We start from the raw sequence: 21,063 nt of genomic DNA on the forward strand, positions 1-21,063 counted from the left end.
TGCACATATCTTAAAGTAAAAAAACAAAACGGGAACAAATACAATATTTAAAATAAAGAACAAGTAAATTTAAATCAACAAACTGACCAGTATTTCTATGGGAACTATGGGCCTGATTTGGCTAATGAGATGGTCAATGTCCGGTTCCATATTTGTCACTGCTAGCCGTAACAAGTGTTATGATGCACTTCCGGAGCCGTGACACGTGCGTCCCGTGTCACCGGAAGTAGTACTGTACGTGAGCAATGCTGCGCTTTGCAGCGACCACCAATTAAAGAAGTGCCCCTTCCGGAAATGCGGCGGGGGTCGGATAAATGGCCTCAGGGGGCCGCATGCATAGTTTGGGGACCTCTGCTCTAGACCAACACTGGCCATTGGAACTATAATAAAAACCACACATACAAAGTTCCTGGTATCTACATTAAAAGTATTAAAAGAAACAGGTAAATTAAGTTTGATAGTATATTTCTAATCTAATGTAACTAAAATATTATCTTTTTAACATGTAATCAATATAAAAATTGAGTTATTTCCTTGCATTGAGTTTCAGAATCTGGTGTGCATTTCACACACCTCCCAATCTGGACTGCCCACATTCCAGTGCTCGGCATCCACGTGGGCTAGAGGCTACCGTACCAGTAAGTGCAGCTCTAGATCTTTCATATTTTGATCAATGAACTTGAACCTTTAGAATAATATGAGAAGAGAACTAAAGAATTTATGATAACAAACTTCAATTATTTCAAAAGAGAAATATGGTTTACCTTCCGCCAGAATATGGAGCTTAGAGAAACAAGCTTTATTCAACTTCTCACATCAGAACTTTCTAACATACACAGCTGTCCACAGGACTCAAAGCCTCAGGCAGAGATGACTTCGCCACAGCTAAGTCTAGAGAACAATAACTAGACTAGACATCTTTCACGAGTCTCCCGACACCTATGATTCTGTAAACTCTAACTTTTGGTTTTCCTGATTTTGTTTAACAAATTGTTCACATTCTAGACTCAAATTTATTTGTAGTATCTGCTTTTACCTAGATTTTAGTAATTCTTTTTCTAAACCTGTGTTGCTTGACATATAAACTACTAGTCACATGTGGCTTTTTACACTTAAGTAAAATTAAATAAAATTAAAATTTTAATTTCTCAGGCACATACTTTAGGTGCTTAAGAGCCATACATGGCTAGTGGCTACCCCACTGGACAGTCTAATACAGAATATTTCTTTCATCACAGAAACTTTTCTGCACAGCTTCGTTCTAAAGCAAACTGAGAAAGAGACCCAAACTTGTTAATTATCCTGGAATAAGGCAGAGTTGTTCAATGGGTAAAGCATTAGAATACATGGGGAGGCCTGGATCCCAATCCAGGAGCTACTGGTACCCACACCTAGACAACTAAGTACAAATTTACTTTGCTGGCTCCCAGATTCTCACAACATAAAGGGTCTAGATTAGATAACATCCAAAGATAATTCCAGTGTTAATGGAGGACTCTATGTGTCCTATTCCCTATTATTCTGTCAAAATACCTTAGCAGGAAGGACTCAAGTCTCGTCTCCTATAGGTATGAACATTATCTCCAAAATACATAAAAAAAAAAAAATGCCTTTCTAAAACAGATCTCCTTTCTATGAGAATTTAGCAACTGAGTTTAAGAAACTATGATGCTACTCTGACCAGAAGAGCAGAAAGCAAAGGAACTTTCAGCCTTTAGGAACCTAAATTTTAGAACCTACAAGTACAGAGTAGGTGTCTTGACCGCTCTAGTGAGGTAAAGATGATATAGGACTATGCATCAAAAATTCCTGCTGAGTGACTAAATTTTAAGAAACTTCATAATAGAACAATTCTTCCTGTGGTCAATTTTAATTCTTTCTATACCAAAAGTTCATAAATAAATGAATGAATAAGTAAATATATACATACCCAGGGGCATTAATTAATCTAAAACACAAATTTAGCAATTACCTGTATGTTAAAATGATCAAGAATTGCAATCAGCTCTTCTTTCTTATTAGAAACCACGGTGCCTAGTTATAAGAAAGACAAAATAATCAGACTATTTCTAGTGCAATAATACAAAAAAAGAAAACAAACAAACTGAGTAATTATTTACGAACATAAGGATGAATCCTTTCCACTGCCATCAAGAAAGGTAGCATTGGCTAGACCCGGCTCTGGATGACCTGGGTGATGCAGTGCTCAGCACACACGACATGGGAGGAAGCCCACAACAGCAACTGTTCCTCCTCTTCCCACAGCTAAACAAACCTCTGCAGCAACTCCTAACACCTCCTCTTCCTTTCTGCCCTTTCCCACCTTTTGTTAACCATTCTTTCTACACGTGACAGAAACTCTGGGGGTGAAAGGAGGTCTGCAGATGAGAACAGAAAGGCATAATCTGTTTCAAACAGACCCAAATGCTACTAATCATGGTTTTACTGTAGGTTGTCCTGTGGCACAACTATGTGTAACATGTGTATAGATATATACATACGTGCAACCAACAAACCATCTTATGAGAAAGAGGTTTCAACAGATGGGCAGTGCCCTTTCAACGAATCCCAGTACAATCACTTAACTCTTTAACTATATAGAGATTTAATAATATTTTAGATTAAATGAAAAGACATGCATAACAGACCTCTTTCACTTTTTAGTTTATACGAACGACTTCCATCCATGGTGATGTGTTGCTGAACAATGATGGAGTCACCGTACACATTTGCTTTATAGGCATCGTCTCCTCTGTTCCTCAATGTTATTGAGATATCTGCTGAGCTAAAGCAATAGGGTTAAGTCACTTGAAGATACAATACAATCACAGTACTAGGTCACTGTAATTTTTAAAACTTCTAATTCATTTGAAAAGTCGCTATACACCAGAGGTTGATGACTAACACCTAACAAAAAAATTTAAAGTTAACAATAAGGGAAGATTTATAAAAAAGAATTGACCAGTCCATCTATAACAGAAATATATTTGTTAAATAATTAGAGCGCACATACTTCAGACGCAATGAGAGAAACAAACACTTCCCCATACACGACATCAGAACAGATGGATGTCATCAGCCAATTGTGTGAGAAGGGTGTGGCGTGGGCCTGGAGGAAGGGCGGAGACTAGATGCCTAGAGACAAAGACCAGAGACACGAAAAAGAAAGACCTAGACCTAGAGACAGAAGACACTTGGTTCTGAGGTCTCTCATTTCCGGTTGCTCATGAGTCCCAATTGTATTTCCTCCCGGAAGCTTCTGAGATCTCTATACCCCTGGACCGTTACAGTAAATCATCTTTCAAAAGCTAGCCTGAGCGGGTTGGTATATGTGTTTTCTTTTATTCAGAAATACCTAATGAAGACAGGTATGCTCCTCCAAAGCTGTAATTAACAGGAGTTTAACAAGCTCCCCCAGTTGATTCTAAAGAAGAGTCAAGGTTGAAAACATTAACTAAAATATGATGAAGGAAGGACAGCTGACCTACATATGGAGCAAAAAATATTTCTTTCATTAACTAGTATGATTACCTAGTATTAAGTGAATGTACCTCATGAAGACTTTTCAAAATAGTGACTACATATGCTCTCTGAATTATAAAACATCTCCCTTGGTTAGCACATGTCTACCTTATTATTTTCATTCCTAGCTATAGCTTCCATTTTAAAGCTACCTTCAGTATTGGGAGAACTTTGGAGGCACTGACATCTTGTTGCTATATGAATGCAATAAATCTAAGAAAGTCAAGTTATTCAAACAATTAAGGCTTAAGAAAAAAGTCTCATAATGCTCAAAAAACAACAACACAAAATCCTGTATAAGAAGAAAGAGACAACAGAGTTGGACACTAACTGCTGCCTCCCCACTGTGCTGATGTGGCCGATGCTGAATGAGAGTCAAGGGCCATAGAGCCGTGTCTGTAAATACAGAATACGCTTTAGAGAAAAGAGAGACAGATAGCAGGAAGAGTGCTTCCAGAATCAAGGACTCTTTCTCAATTTTGGAAGAACCTATCTGCACATAGGTGACTGGCAGCGCACACCGATGGGGTCAAGGACCAAGGAAACGCCATGTAAAAATACGATGCATCTGTCCCTTCAATGGGTAGCTAGCTCATCCATAGTAAATTCTGTAACCTTGAATTTTCAACCTTCCATAACCACTCCCAATGACTTAGCTGATGGCAAAACAGGACTGGTGCAAAGATACGAGCGGCACAGGGCTTGACTAGGAAGGTTGAGGGAGGAAACAGTGACCTGAACGTGTTCAAGAACCTGAATAGCCAGGGACATGAGACCTACGGTCACTGTGAGAGGTTTCCGTGGGAGAAGACGTACTGGAGGAGAATGGATTCACTGATCCCGTTCCCTGAAAAGGGCTGGTGGGTGATCAGAGGGCTGAGCCCCACATCAAGGGTCTTAAGGCACAGTTCTTTTCTTGTCTCCTAGCCATGTAGGGCAAGCATCTCTAAGACAGCCCGAGGCCCCGGGGTCACAGATGGAGAGTGCGATGCTTGACAAGGGGAAGGCGAGTTCTTAGGCGACCTCATACCTAGCCAGGCTGGCAGCCATGCCTCAGGCACAGTGGGACAGCCATGTAGATTTTAGACACAGAACGGACTACAAATAGAACTGAAAAGCTCAATGAGCTGCCTCTGTAAAAATGTGGTAATGTAATCAGACAATACAAACTACGGGGAATTTTACAGATGACAAATGTGTTAAATGAAGAAAAGGATGACAGGAATAGCAATGGGTCTGGAAAAGCTGTTTATAGCTACTTTTTTCAGATATGGTCAGTAAAAAGGAGACTGAGCTCACATTAAAGTTTTCTTTCCACTGCTATTAAGTCTGCTTAAAATACACTGATGTTTCTACTACAGGCAGCTATGTTCTTAGGAGCGATAGACCTTTGTTTCCTTCCTTTAAGGGTATTCGAAGGGCAAACCTCAGAAAAAGTTTCTGCTTTGGTCCAGGTACTTCTCAAATGGGAAAAAAATAATGTAATTAAGTCATAAAACATTTACTGATGCAAAATAATAATAATAATAATTTCTTCCTGAAGCATCTTTTTGAAAGGTCAAAGTGTTATCTCGCTAGGTAGACAAGGTGATTGTTTGGACAACTAAGAAATGTAGAGTTAAGTATAATAAATTAAAACTGACACGGGATACTAACTTAAAAGTGTTAAGATAACTCCTTTTTTACTTCAGATAAATTTTGTTTGGGGGATTGTGGGTGAGAAGACCTAGCTGGGCTGGGGCCCAAATAAGATAAGAAGAGACAAACACTATGATGAAGAATTCTTACCAAGGCCACACAACATGGGAAATAATTTTCTGTGTATCTTTTCCCTCTTCTCCTGAGTCAACTTGGAACCCTGGCTCAGGGTTCAGATTGCTAAGGCTTCTGACAGATACATAAGAAACATGCAATTCTGATTCACATCCTTCCTTGCTCTATTTTTTAGTAATAAAATGGAAGAAGTCAAATGGATACGACACTGAGCAGAGAAAAGCCTGTTACATGAGAAGAAAGACATCACTGTTAATTATCCAAGTTCCTGATGCTCTGGGCACCGGTGTGGACAAGAGGGAGGGACAGTGGGAGCAGCCTCCCTCCGGGAGCTCTGAGAGGCTGGGACGGCTAACCAGCAGGAGCAACATGGTCTCTGCTGGGCTGCCTGGCACAGTATTAATAAAACAAGGACATCGCCCGGAAGAGAGCTCCTCCTGGGGAAAGGGCCATGAGCCTGTGATGATGTGAATTGCGCAGTCACTATACAGTTATGTGAAGGCAAGCTGCAACACAAAAAGATATATAAACATGGAGCCAAAGTGGGTAGTTACAGGACCATTCAACACGGTCAAGATGGACCACAGACTTGTGGTTGTGGTCCTCAAATCAAACTCATTGGTGAACCCCCTGGGTAAAGGATATAAAAGAGACAGAGAGGGGAATATTCCTTTGGAATTATTCAGGAGCTGGAGGCAGAAAGTTTTGTGCAGGCACCTTGACTGGTCCCGGATTCTGCTTTGCCTATGTTGTATCAACGTGAACTTGCTGAAGCTGAGTTTGGACTGACTCCTGAAGAGTCAGTCAGGAAAGTCCAATGTTTACAAATACTGCTTTAAGCACAAGTACATAGATGTATCACTGCTCATTCTCCCAGAAAAGTAACAGAAACATAAGCGCAGGTGGGCAGGCACATCGCAGTAATTTGCACAAACTTTCTGTCTGGTGAGGACAATAGGAAACACTGGGCCGTTGGGAACAAGGGCAAGAGGAAGGAATGAAAAGATATGATTCCTCCACTCCAGTTTTGGGAAGCCAATTCTTTTCCTGTAATGTCTATGTGCACTGGGAATCTAAAGTCACTGCTTCTTACAAAAAAACTGAAAAATACATGTAGAAAGCAAACACTTACCTCTGTCCATCTTTCACAAAACCCTTTAAAGAAGATCCTCTATTAGTAGTGGTTGCTTTTCCACCAAGACCAACTATGAGAGCTGTGAGTACTGCACTCTTCCCACCTGAAGAGACCGGTATTGAAGAAATCACATTCATTGAGAGAGAGAAAAGGAAAGGCTGACTCCTACCATTTGATGTAAAATTTTTCAGAATGAAACATAAATTAGCCTAACACTGGAAGTATTATACTTCGATTATAATTTCCCCCCAGCGCCAAAGCAGTCAACTTTTATTTAAAAAGAAAATTGTGTATATAATGAAATATTTTAGCTAACATTATTAGAAAATATAGTAACTTTCTAGAATTAAATTTTTGCCAATAAGGAAGCAGAAAAAATGATTGATACATTTCCAACCTAAAAATCTTGTTGTATCTTGGCTCATCAGCCTATTAAGTGAGTATTATTCATTAGCTCTTTGAAAGTTTTTTTTTTTTTTTTACCCTAACAGACATAAATCATCACAAGTAGAAATTCCCAGATCTATAACAATCACCTGGAATGTGGTAACCATTTTATGAACTTCACCATTAACCGATTCAATCAACTCTAATCAGCCCATCATGCTCCACCATATAGTCCAATTTAACCAAAATACACCACTGGTTAATCCACCAAGTTTCTGAAATGCCTTTTAAGTCCCTATTCTAATTCTCTCCTTTCCCTTTTCCTCCAAATTCACTGCCTCCACTACTTGTGTCATTTTTTTCTGAAGTTTTATTAATAAATTCACTGTTCCAAAAGTTAAAAAAAAAAAAGGGATCGAACTGCAGAACCCCTCATCTTTCTTCACTTATTGTCTTCTGTGACCTCCATGTAGCACTGGTCCCTCTGTCCATCCTCTCCGGAAAACATACCCTCTCAGATGAATACCGAGTAGGAGAAACAGAGAACTTATCGGACTGTGGAACCTACACATACCTATTTCACGTCTGAGCAGGGTTAAGCTGGCAACCTGTCATTCCTGGCTGCTCTACCACAAAAGCCACCTCGCTTGTCTTTCTAACGCCTTTGTCTTTCCCCTTCTGATCTACGCTCCACAAATCTCGAACATATCACCACTCTATTCAAAAACTGTAATTGCTTCTCCACTGACTTCTGGATAAAACCCTAGATCTTTATCATGGCATCCAAGATCCTCAATAGCATCACCTACGTGACTCTCCAGGGTTAGCTCTGGCCCCTCCCTTACCATGTACAACATGATAAAGCCAAGGAAGGTGGTTCACCTCTAAACGCGTCTATGTCTATCCCTCCAGGCCTCAGATAATAAGCAGTCTTTGCCTGACACAGCTCACTTCTTCTCCCCCAATGAGACCTTGTACCAGCACAAATACCGGAATTATATTGCTCTCCTTGGTCACAAGCATGAGAATTAGTTTCTTTCATGTTTGGATGCCCATGGTACTTTATTTATGCTCTATTACCACATTTAGGATATAGACACAGAGCTGCCTCAATCACAGTGAGGACTGCTTGTCCACTCTTCTATGGTGAGAAGTCCAAGGCAAACAAATTTAAAGGAATAGGTAGGAAATGTTTATCTCTACTGCATAAATAATGAACCTACAGTTAACTCATTATTTTCTTAGCATGCAGAATGGCAGCCAAGTACTGACAATATTCATGACCACAACTTACAGACCTAAAGCTTAGATTTATCAGCACTAATCGTCACCTATTTTAAAGTTTATGCACTCTAATCTCAACGCAGTGCTCAAAGTCTAATACAAAGGAAAGCAAAAGCACTTACTTCCATTGTTGCCAACAACAAAGTTGACATTAGCGCCAAATTTAAAGGGTCCAAGCATTGAATGACACATGAAGTTTCTTAGCTGAATACTCTCAATTATTCCAACTTCTGCTGCAGTCTATTAATAAAAAATGGGAGAAGACAATCAATCTATCTAATTCACTCACTATAACCATCCAAATGTTTATGGTAAGATCAGCAGTGTTATCAACAGAAAAAGTGTTCCCTCCTCTTCTTTTCTGGAAACGACTGTGTAGAATTCATAATTCTTCTTTAAACGACTGTTATAATTCTCCAGTCAAAACAACTGGGCCTGAAGATTTCTTATCCAGAGTTTTTAAACAAGGAATTAAATTTCATTAATATTTGTAGAGTGATTCAAACTATCTAGTTAATATTGGTTAAACTGTGGTAGCTGTGCTTTTTGAAAGGACTGGTCTACTCCATCTAAGTTGTCAGATTTCTATGTCCAGAGGTGAGTGAGATGATTTCCTACTGGAGAGGACTGTCTTGTCCATTGTGGGAAACTATTTCCTAGGGTGGCTGTATCATTTCACATTCCCATTTTCAGTCTTTAATTAGAGACTTGCCAGTTTTATTGATCTTTCCAAAGAACCAGCTCTTTGTATCATTGTTTTCTCTGCTAATTTTTTCTAATTTAACAAAACCTTCTGAATTAGTCAGGTTATCTCATCTCAGCTTTTTAAAAGCCATTTTTCTTTAACCGATACTGAATCAAGATGATGACATAGAAACCAGGCATGAGAAATATGTCAATCAAAAACATATTCTTGTAACTCTGTACTTACCAGAGTTGAGGTCCCATTAATAAAACCATCGTTATCAAAATCTTCCACCTCTTCTTGCCTGGATCTTTTGGCATTTTCAGGAGAGCAGAAATTGTCTTCCTTTCTTTTGGCCATCAGGTCTGAACAAATAATAAAACGGCACAGTAACAGTGATCGTTCCTCAGACATTAAACAACAAAATAAACCAGACAAAGCTTAAATTTTAAGTTCTATGTTCATTCAAAACTGAAAAAGGTAAAAATATAGTATCTGCACAGAGAAAGGGGTCCACGGGCTGAAGACTACAGGTCATGGAGGCCAGAAAGGCAAGAAGAGTCTGCCCTAGAGCCTCCAGAAAGAGACTCGGCCCCACTGCCGCCTTGAGCCAGCCGGCGAGACGGGTCAGACTCAGAACCTGCGGCCGGATAAGGTGATCATTTGTGTGCAGTTTTTAAAAATCACTTGCATATGTTATACTACTTGATTTTATTTCCATTCTTCATGGTTCAGATTCTTCATTTAGGTATGGGTCTACTTACATGTTTTGATTTCCTACCTCACAAACGGTAAAAGATTATATATAACTATGGTTTCTAGTTTCCTACAGCTATTACAGATGGCATAACGCCTTCTGAAATTATTCTAATAGTCAATCAGATAAAATGTTTAATTTTAAATTATTTTGCCAAGAAAGCGTGTTGTGACAGAGAGCGTGAAGTCGCTGTGCAGAAAGAGGCCAGGGTCTCTGGAATACTATGGGAGAGAAAAGGAGGGCAAGGGGGAAAACAGCCATACAGTGATTCCTCTTTTTAATCACTGCCTTCCAAACTTATATTGACAGAACCAGCTGCAGAAGCAATTTACTCAATGGGTATATTTTAACATTTATCCATATATTTTATACAAGCAAATATAAGGGATAATGCAGTAGGACTAGAATTTTCCTACACTGCAAGTTTGAGAAAGAAAACAGACACCTCCACTTTCATGAGGATAGGTGAATTTCTCCCTATTCCTCCTGGTTAGTACAACTAAAGGCCTTGAAAATAAGATATAAAACAAACACAAGAAGACTCTGACAGAAGGAGGCAGACTGGCTAGGTACTTCACTCTCCAGGAATGACCCTGGCGAGCGGAGTTTCTGTTTTGCTTCCCACTCCCCAGGCTTGGAGAAGAGAATGCTCTAACTGGGGAAGCGCCAACAGGTGCAGGTGCAGGGGAGGTGGGGGATGGCATGTGGCCAATGGAAGTTGTCCTTTCTAGACAAAGCATCAGGAAAAGAGACATCTAACAAGACAAAGAACTTTCAGGCAAGAACTGCTCTACTCTAGCCAAATACCACTGAAAAACCTGCCCGTCCACAATCGCTACGCCAGCAAGGGCCAAGTGGGTAATCTGGACTTCCATGCTGGTCAGGCTGTAAGTAATCTCAACACCCCAACTAGGCTGGTGCCAGAAATGGTATGAAGGCCAAGTAGGCAGTCACGATAATGAGCTGACACATCCACCCGACCAGGCAATAATAATAGGGTGCTACTTACACCTCCCCCCTTGCATGGTGTCAGAGGCCTTTGACCACTGCCTAGAGAGGAGATCACATGGGGAGCTGCAACTCTGACTCAGGCTCGGCAGTCCCTGTAGCTAAGAGCTCTGGTAAGCTCTAGATCAGCCTATGGGCCCATGGCCCAATACCATAGGGCAGCAGTTCTGAGTGGTTGTGGTCTCTCAAAAGGTACCAAGATACTCAAAGAGATGTATGTTTATATCCATCAATATTTACAACTGTTAAGCTTTTAAAACAACACTCAAGCACACATTCTATCAGTCATCAGAGTAATGACATCATCACACATTTCGTAACCTCTGGAAAACTCCATTGTACGATCCCAAGTGAATGAAAGTGAAAAGGGAAAATAACACCTTACTATTACTATAAACAGTTTTGATTCTGTAGACTCTGGGAAAGAGTCTCAGAGATGCCTGGACTGCACTTTGCAAACTGCTGCTGTAGGGCAGTGGTCCCCAGCCCCCGGCCGTGGACTGGTACCGGTCCGTGGGCCATTTGGTACCGGTCCGCAGAGAAAGAATAAATAACTTACATTATTTCCATTTTATTTATATTTAAGTCTGAATGATGTTTTATTTTTAAAAAATGACCAGATTCTCTCCGTTACATCCGTGTAAGATTCACTCATGACACTTGTCTCGGTCATGTGATACATTTATCCGTCCCACCCTAAAGGCCGGTCCGTGAAAATATTTTCTGACATTAAACCGGTCCGTGGCCCAAAAAAGGTTGGGTACCACTGCTGTAGGGGATATGGTAAGCAAATCCATGACACAGCGCCATAAATTAGAAGGCAGAGTGAGCAAACAAGAAAAGTGAGAGCAGCAGAGAAGCTGACCACAGAATGATCTGCAGACCTGACATTCAAAGTGCAGTCCAGGGGCCAGCAAATAGCATCTACATCTCCTGGGAATGTGTTGGACAGCCCGAATTTCAGGCCCCGCCCCAACCAAGTGAATCAGAATCTTCACTTTTGAGATCTCAGATGATTCATAGCATATTATAGTATGAGAACTGTTGTAAACATTTTAAGTACTTGAATTTATCCTTTCCCAAAAACAATGAAGAACGTAATTCATCATATATTATGTATCATTAAAAAGGTATTATCAGTGAACAAAAGACATTTAACCTACACAGATGCCTTTAGAAACAACATTAGCCTTAGTCATAATTACATGTATTCAACATTTCTTTATAAATAATTTCATGTTTATTTTGAAATCTCTTACACAACTCAAAACTTGAAAGTCAAATATATTCAAATTATTTAATAACAAGAACAATGTATATTAGCTTTCTCTTGTTGCTTATTTAAATTCCCAGAATACCAACATGCTATTTCCCCTCAACTCTTTCTTCTCTCCTACCCATCCTTTATCTCCTCCTCAAATACTGAGCATTCATTTATTATAGAAGAGCAGAGAAGAAACATTACTTTTTGGTTTTCACAACATTAAATGCCCTTTTAGACACTGTTTTTATTAATGCCTAATACATGATATTAGTTAGCAGGCACTCAGATATAAGCTGATTAATTGTAGTATTTGACCATTCATAGAAAACGGCAGTTTTACAGGTAAAATGGGGGGAGGCGGGAAGCATATAAGGATGACTGTGATAAGCATCTTACAAAGAATGTGAGATTCTACATACACAGAAGACAGTGTTACATGAGGAGGATGCTTTTTATTTGCTGTGCTTAGTTGGGAATCTGCAGTTTGCTATTAGGTTGCCATGGTAACTTGCACCTAAAAGATGGGGAAGGATTCTACCTTATAAAATAGGAATCACTATGTAATTTAATGATAATGGATTTTAAAAACTCATAGAAATGAGTTGAGTCAGATATAGGTTAAAACAGTAAAACTGTTACCAGTAGGCTAAAGAAAACAAAGGTCTCTGCTCAGCCCCCCCCAAATACTTTTAAATATTCTGAAATACACAAAAGGGGGGCAGCACCTCTGGGATTTTCAATATATCCACAAAGCTTTCATAGTTTTTAATATTTCTTTATTTACAATAAAAATATCAGAATTAAGGAACGTAGCATTTCTCCCCCACAGGAACCAAACTCCATCAGACCAGGAACAGTAACAAATACGTGGATTTCAATAAAATATAAGTTCAAAAAGAAAGGTCAATAGCCAAGGGTTCATTATAGCAAGTATGTGCATAGCAAATCTCAGAGATCAAGTCATTTTACTAGCATTATAATTTTCTAGATTTTAAATTTTATTGTGAGCATTTAATAATTCAGACTTCCCATTTATCAAAGTTGGAACTAACAACAGTGAGAACAGATATAACAGAATTGGAATTCTCAATAAAAACTAGTGGTTATAAAAAGACAAATTGCTGCTACTTCTGATTGTGCTTCGATTGTTTACTTTCCTCCCACCATCACGGACACATTTGTTCTGCATTAAACAACCTTTTTTTAAATGTATTCAATTAATTAAGCATCCTGCTTGGAATGCACCATAAAATCCTATGAGATGTGATAGATAATAATATAAATATTTAAGTTAAAAAAACCAGTAAGGCCATCCATCAAACAATTCCAGATCAGTAAAACTAGGAAGTATTAAGCACAGAATTTCAGATAATAAATTTGAACACTCAGATTCATGTTTTAAAAACATTCCTGTGGCCTCAATGTAGAGGACAGATCTAATAAAGACTGAGAATATGGGCAGGAGGTCAGACTCTAAGGGAGGGGCACTGAACAAAAAAAGCAATAGCAATATGAGAGATGACGGGAAGAGATGAAACCAGATTTAAGACGACAGGGTAAGAGGAGGGTGTAGAATTAACCATTGTTGGATAACCACTTAATGTATTTCCCCATGTATAAGACACACCTTTTCCTTTTGAAAAATTTGGGGTCTAAATACTGGGTGTGTCTTATACAGTGGTTGGGCATTTCAAATGCCATAGATGGAACTGAGGACGAGACAATATAAGAAGACAGTGATTCGTCAGTCATCAGACACAGGTGAGGATAAGCAAACGGATGGGAGTTTTGACAGTGATGAGGAGTTGTATGAAATTTATGATGAATAAAACTTGAGTTCAATAACTTTATGTAATACATTTTTTTTTTCAAATTTCGGGCCCCAAAATTAAGGTGCATCTTATACATGGGAGTGTCTTACACATGGGGAAATACGGTACTATATGCTTAGCTTTTGAGATAAACACCTTTATGTATTTCCTTTAATCCTCAACATCCTAATAAACTGTCCTTATTTTACAAACAGGGTACTGAGGCTTAAGAGAACATTTGCCCAGGCTTATGCAGCTATAACTTAGCAGAGCCTAGATCCAAACCCAGGTTTGTCAAAACTCAAAGTCAAACTTCTTTAATGCCCTGGGTCCTCCTAGCAATGAATAACTAAGATTAACAGTTTAATTGTCTATAGGCTGTGAAATTGGCTATTGGCCATTCATCTTCTTGTCTATTCTTTGTTAATGTATAAACCTACAAAAACGATTCTATTAGGCTGTGCCCCTTCCAATGTTACTATGCTTTATACAATTTTATTTTTTATTTTTTTTAAGATTTTATTTATTCAATTTTCAGAGAGGAGAGAGAGAGAGAGAGAGAGAGAGAGAGAGAGAGAGAGAGAGAGAGAGAAAGGGAGGAGCAGGAAGCATCAGCTCCCACATGTGCCTTGACCAGGCAAGCCCAGGGTATCAAACAGGCGACCTCAGCATTCCAGGTTGAAGCCCTATCCCACTGCACCACCACCGGTCAGGCTATACAATTTTATTTTGTGTTTAATTTTCAGAAACAATTTTCATACTTAATGCTAAATGCTACTAGACCAGGCAGGTTTGGCAAAGAGGGAGGATAAATAATGCATTTATTTTGTTTGAAAACACTAAGTCTGAAGTGCTTCTAGGATACTGAGATGGAGAGGCCAATAGGCAGTAGTAAAACACACTTCTGCTGTCGAGTTGATCTGGGAGTGAAGCTAAGAAAGCCATAGAAATTATTTTATATTTAGACACCAGTGAAAGCATGTTGAGTGAGAAAAGATGTATCTCATTACGTAGTGAATCAAAAATGCTAACATTGATCTAAGTGACCACAGTTGATCCTCAGTCATAAGGCCTTCTGAGTATGTGTACATAGAGAACTGTAGCATTTAAATATGCCTTACATTATAATGCATACTGTTATGGTACTTTTTGTTAGGTATTAATGCCTGAAAGTAAGCCAAGTACAGCATCGATTAAATTTCCTAACTTAGATCTAAAAGTGATAGTCAAGATTTAGGCAATTTTTAATATCAAGTTCTACTTTTAAGCACTCAGTAAAATAAACCTTTGGAGAATAAAACCTGTCAATTTTACTTACTTTTTGCCTGGCTCAATAAATGTCTTATACTAATTATACATAAATGTAGAGATACGTATAATGATAACTCTCTCACTCCCCCCACCCCCAATATATTAAGAATTCTCTGAGTTAGGTATATTACTTTCTCCAATTACAGAAGAACTGAAACTTAAAGAGGTGGTACCCACTTGCTCAGAGTCACACATCACTGGTCTGTCTTAAACAAACACACGTTTTTCAACAACATTCTAGTGATCGAAAAACTTCTGAATACACATTCCAACATAAAATTAGTACTCAGTATATTTCACACAGTAATAGAATGAGATCAAGTAAATCTAAGTAGGTCTAACATGCCACTCCCTCCACACTCCAGGAACTATCTGCAGGCTACTGCATATGCTATGGAATATTTTAAAACATTACAGTGCAGCCATCTAAAAGTCAGAGAATTTGGACTTTTTTTCTTTTGAATATACATTCTAGAATATTTTGTCTCGAAAACACTCGCTTTTGACGACCTTACTCATGAAATATACTCAGAGTAATAAGCGGTCACATAACTTGTCTTCACAAATAGTTGCTTTTTGTTTCCTTAGGAATTATCACAAGCCCTGTGGGTCCTACAGCCCTTTCCACAAGAAAAAAGGAGAAAGATAACGCTATCATAAAAGCTCCAACATCTCAATTTAATTTTTCATACAGTTTGCACCTTCATGAAACTGGGGTTTAACCACAAATCCAATTTAAGTAATAGTTGCCTATTATCTCTTAAACGAACATAATTAAGGAAGCTTTCGGCGAGGTATTATCAGAGTCGTGATAAGAGCTCAATATCCGATCGAAACCTCACTCCTTTACTCCCAAGCCCCTCAAGCCACTTCTCAAAGCCCAAAAGCGCTTGGGGCCGGGCGAAGGGTCCCACAGCCCGAGCCGGGATCTGCAAGGCTTGTCGCCACCACCGCCCAGGGGAGGGCCCAGCGCCGGGGGACAAGTTTCCCGCTGCAGAGAGTATCCGTGCCGCCCGCAGAGAGGGCGCGAAGGTCCTCGTCCGCCGGCCGGCCCAGGCCCACGGGGACCACGCTGGACACCGCGGCAGCGCCCGCGACCCAGCCACCACAGACGGGTTGGGAGATGCCAGCTAAGGGGACAGCGACCGGGTGACGGACCGGGAGCACGGGAGAGCGAAGGAGCGCACCCTCACCCTACCTCCAACAAGTCGGAGTCTCCCCAAGAAACCCGATCGACGGGACTGTCGCGGTGCAACAAGGCACTGAGGCCACCGTGGAGGCGTCTCGGCCTCGGCTGGCCGCCGTTGAGCCGCCCCGAGCCGCGCGCCTGGGCGGGAGAAGGCAAGAGCCTTGCCTCCCCGGTGCCCACCCCCGGACGCTCCGCGCCTGCGCCCCGCCCCCCTCCCGCCGGGACTCCGCCCGCGCGTGCGCGCTCTGGCGTTTTCGCGCCACCGTAGTTTAAAGGGGGGCCGGAAGTGCCCCTGGGTGGCCCGGCGAAGCTGATGAGAGCTTGGGCTTGACAGCAGCAGGACTCTTGGTGGTGGGTAGGGGTGGGTGTTGATTTGCCAAAAGGAAGATGACTCGGAGGCCCCCCAGCAACAGCTCTACGCATGCGCACAGCCCTCCGGCGGGGCGCGTGCAGCCAGGTACCGGCAGGGGACTGTCACTTCCCGGAAGAGGCGGGCGTGTGTGGCGGCGCGGAATTTGAAGTGCTCCCAGGAGCTTTCCGGCTCAAGGTTCTAAGCCCCTTGCGCTCCTCTTTGCTGGCAAAGGAAAGAGGAAGTTTTTACTTTCTTTTTTTATTTTATTTAGGAGATTACATTCAGAAACTTGGAAGCAGGCGTAGTTAGGACTCGGGCCACACTGGCAAAGGACGGAAGGGCGTCTTCCAAAACCAAGGAGAGAGAGTTGTCTGGGTAAGTCCCACGGAACCGTAGAGAAGCGGCACCGCCCCGGTTCTTCCAGTAGGTCCTTTGAAATGTGGGTTAGGGACGAGCTCTGTGTTCGTGTCCCTGTCGCTCCGGCCCCTTCTCCAGAAACACCATCGGCGGCTCCCGTTTGAGTTGGAAAGCCACCCTGCTGTCGCCCAGGCCTGCGTCTCCCCGCCCCGCGCTGACCCGCGCCGGCGAGGCCTCTGTGTCCCTGGCCGGTCCGTGCTCTGCCATCTGTGCCCAGGCCTCTGCGTCCTGAATGCCCTTTCCCCGGGCACACCGTGGGCAGACTCCCACGCCTGTTCAAGCCCTCTGGGGCGAGACTTTCCTGATCCCTGTAAGCATACCTGAGTGTTCTTCTTTCTCGATGTTAACGTGATGTTCTGAAAATACCTTCCATTATAACAATGACCTTAAGGTATAATGGTTGTTTATAGCCGCCGCCCCCCCCCCCCCCGACCTGAGCCTATATTGTAAAGCCCCTCCATAAATATCGGGACTAATAAAGGTTAAGTGCCTTAACTTCGCTTTAGCGCGCTTCTACCCGGACCTCCTCTGATGTCTTTGCTCAACTCACGTGACATGCTGATATGACGAGTAATCTTCCTATCTTCCTTTCCAAATGGGTCAAGGTGGCATTTACCGCTACCCCACCCACCTCCAAATAAATTGATATAAAATGTCTGGCAATGCAGTACCTCCCATCAAAGTCACTCTTTTGCTTCTAAAGATTATACGGTATACACTGCTCACAAAAATTAGGGGATCAGGGTATGTGCAGTACTCCAGTACTTTCAGCCTTTTGTATAGTGCATTTTCACCAAGGAAATTAAAGTTGGTTTTGTATTCATTTGCATAATCAAACAAGTTTCTTTGACTTGTCGTTTTCTTTTCTTTTTTTTTTTTGTTTGCTTTCCTGATGTTCTTGTTTAATAAAAAAATATCAAATGCTTCTTTTTTTTATTGCTTCATATTCATTTTGAAATATCCTCTAATTTTTGTGAGCAGTATGTATGATATTGCTATGATGGCCTTGGCCTTGATACAATAAGTATGACATAGTCTAAGTAGGCTAAAAACCACTACTGTATCTGGCCTCATTGGCACTTGTTGGTATGCTAGGAAAGTTGGGAGGTGTCTATTTAGCTGTCAAGTCCTTTGGGAAACCTTCCTTGATGCCCTAGAGTAGGTAAGGTACCTCTATTTTTATAGACTCCCATAGGTCACTCTCCTTACCTCTGAACCTGTCCTTGTCACATTGTGATAATTCTTTTCTCTGTCTCACTTACTCTGTTGTCAACGTAAGAAACTTCCAAACCTGTAAGAATTTTTATGAGTTTGAGTCAAACTGTTGACAACTGGCAGGAAGCAAAGTCTCAAAGGATTGAAAAAAATGCTCTGGAAAATGACGGTTTCATCACTTATTTTATACATTAGAATCAAAGGGGAAGAAGACTAAAGAGGGTTAACTGAAATTGATTGTTGATAGCTCAGGGAGAAGAGAGAAAGCAAAGCCAGATATATCTGGGATTGGATAAAAAGTAAAAATGTATATGAAATTTCTTATACAGTATGTAGGCAATCGTAAAATCATTAATTAATATGACAATAGTAACAATGATGGGGTTTATTGGTTTTTGCTCTGGTAGGGTGCTACCCAGAGAGACAGGAAAAATAGATTACCCTTACATTTTAAAGGCGTGTTACCACACTTGTTAAAATAAATTTTCTAGTGTTTTTGCTTAAAATGGGAATAAAATTGGAAAACTGTTGGTTTATTAAAATGTATTTCTGCATAAATCAAACCACTGATCTTATGTTTTTTAAATTTGATTCATTAGTAGAATTAGCAAGGTTCTGTATTTTTCTCACCTCATTCAGTTTTATAATTAACCAATAAAAGCTTATTAGCTTTTAAGGAAGTTTTAGGAGCATAAATTGATTTACGGGCACCATATGGTTACATCAAAGGATTTGCTCTTGTTTTAATCTGAAGTGAATCTTGAAGCCCTTTCTCGAAGATAGAAATTCATGTTCTTTCTATTAAGCAATAATATCTGAAATAGAGTGATTGCTTTTTGTTTTGTTTTGTTTTTTTGGTACCAAGCTACCAGAATTGGTCATGACATTCAAAGGATGTCAGAATCTTGTAATTCATCTGGTTAATACCCCTCATTTTGGAGATCAATTAAATGTCTTCCCAAAATTATACAGCTAATAAAGTAAGTGTTATATCCAAGACCAAAATCCAAGGGTTCCTGTACATAATCATGTTTCACACTAATTCTTAAGGATTATGAATATACTAGGAGACTTTTTTTATATGTAGTATACATTCATTGACTGCATGATCAAGTTGACATCAGTAAAAGTATATCATAAAAGATGAGTAGAGACTAACCAAATCTCACACAACAAAAATGTCAGATTTCACCCTATTAAAAAATAAGGGAAAACAATGCATAGTTTTGGGTGAGTTTGACATGTATATTTTAAAATTTTATTTAATGCAGAGCTATTTTCAAGTAACTTCATCAGGTTGGTCATGACCTTATGCAAGAACCATCTGTTCTATCTCTGAGTGTAATTTTACTTGACTATCTTAAAAGCTGTTGCATTCTGTCCCTTTTTGGAACTTTATATGCTTTTATAACAGTCTTGTTAATGTCACTTCAGAGGAAGGGCTGGTACAAAGAAAATGACAAGAAATAAACTAATAGATTGTGAAAATGTACATTTTGTATTAACTGCCTTCTTAAAATGATATGGGGTTATTTTTCATAAAATATACACTATTCATAATTTTATCCTTTCAGAACTTTTGAAGTATTTTAGTATTAGTCAGCTTTTATGAATGATTTTCATAAGGAACATAAGTGGTTTTCAAAAGGAAATTAGATATCTTAGGTTGCAGGTCTACTGAAGATAATCCTAAAATAGTATTTTAAAAGAATATTCTAGCCTGACCAGATAGTGGCTCAGTGGATAGAGCGTCGGACTGGGATGTGGAAGACCCAGGTTTGAGACCCCGAGGTCGTCAGCTTGAGCGAGAGCTCATCTGGTTTGAGCAAGGCTCACCAGCTTGAACCCAAGGTCGCTGGCTCGAGCAAGGGGTCACTCGGTCTGCTGTAGCCCCCCCAGTCAAGGCACATATGAGAAATCAATCAATGAACTAAGGAACTGCAACAAAGAATTGATGTTTCTCATCTCTCTCCCTTTCTCTCTCAGTCTGTTCCTATCTGTTTCTCTGACTCTCTCTGTCTCTCCCACCAAAAAAAACTCAAAAAAAAAAAACAACTATATTACATAAAAGGGCATTCTAAATTATATCTAGAACATTTACTTCATTTTACCTTAGTTTTTTGTTTTGCATTTTACACCTGCTATAAGGTAGCACCATACTTGTAGAAGTAAATTAACTTGTGACAAAGGTTACATCACTTTTAAGAAAATTCACTATCCATTGCCGAGAGATAATGATTTTAATGTTTTAGGTTATTAAGCAAGACCGCTCTGGCTGCTATGGGAGAATGATTATGTAGGGTGGAGGGTAGTAAAATGGAGAAGCAGGGAGCCAGATGGGAGATTACTGTAGTCATATACAAGGAACTCTAGGAGAGTGTCATGTGAAATGGAGATTTAGTATAGATTTGGAAGATAGAGAACTTGCAGGTCAAGTTGCTGTTGAAGAGTGAAGTAAAAAATCAAGAATGACTAGGATTTTGGCCTCAAGCACCTGGGTGTTTGGAAAAGAGCATGAGTAGAATAGTTTTTGAGGAAAGGTTTTGGAATCAAAAGTTAGATGCATATTATGTGAGGATACACTAGGGACTGAAAGTTCTAGTCCAGAGCTGAGAGGAGTTATGAGATGATGTGGGATAAATTATATTAGGGAGAGAAGAAAAAGTTCTTCATTGGGGACTCAGAAGTAATGTTCTTTCCAGTATTGTCTGCCTCTGCCTCTAAAAATATTCTTCCTATAAGTCTTTTCTGCTCACTTTCCAATTCCCATGTCTACACCTATCCTTTAAATATTGTTGTCTGGCATAGTTCTAATCCATTATTTTTTGTTAAAAGTTGTGAAGGCTATAAAATTTTTGCAGTAATAAAAGAAGATTTAATAGAAATTCATTAATGGCAAGTTACTAAGAGGAAAAAAATACCAGGGCATGTCATAGAGAAAGACTATCTCCTA

General features: G+C 40.0%; 1 protein-coding gene across 1 annotated transcript in view; it reads right to left on the bottom strand.

Moving 5' to 3' along the window:
- The window catches only part of SMC6 (structural maintenance of chromosomes 6), a 58,216-nt gene extending 41,901 nt beyond the window's left edge, over window positions 1-16,315 (bottom strand). Inside the window, exons 1-6 of the mRNA XM_066386197.1 lie at window positions 16,136-16,315; window positions 9,033-9,151; window positions 8,224-8,341; window positions 6,428-6,533; window positions 2,649-2,785; window positions 1,973-2,034 (exon numbers count right to left, since the gene is read on the bottom strand). Of these exons, the coding sequence (XP_066242294.1) occupies window positions 1,973-2,034; window positions 2,649-2,785; window positions 6,428-6,533; window positions 8,224-8,341; window positions 9,033-9,146 (537 nt within the window). The 5' untranslated portion in view covers window positions 9,147-9,151; window positions 16,136-16,315. The remainder of the gene's footprint in view (window positions 1-1,972; window positions 2,035-2,648; window positions 2,786-6,427; window positions 6,534-8,223; window positions 8,342-9,032; window positions 9,152-16,135) is intronic.
- Window positions 16,316-21,063: the final 4,748 nt, after the last annotated feature.

This window comes from Saccopteryx leptura, chromosome 5 (assembly GCF_036850995.1).
Source record: "Saccopteryx leptura isolate mSacLep1 chromosome 5, mSacLep1_pri_phased_curated, whole genome shotgun sequence".
NCBI classification, from domain to species: domain Eukaryota; kingdom Metazoa; phylum Chordata; class Mammalia; order Chiroptera; family Emballonuridae; genus Saccopteryx; species Saccopteryx leptura.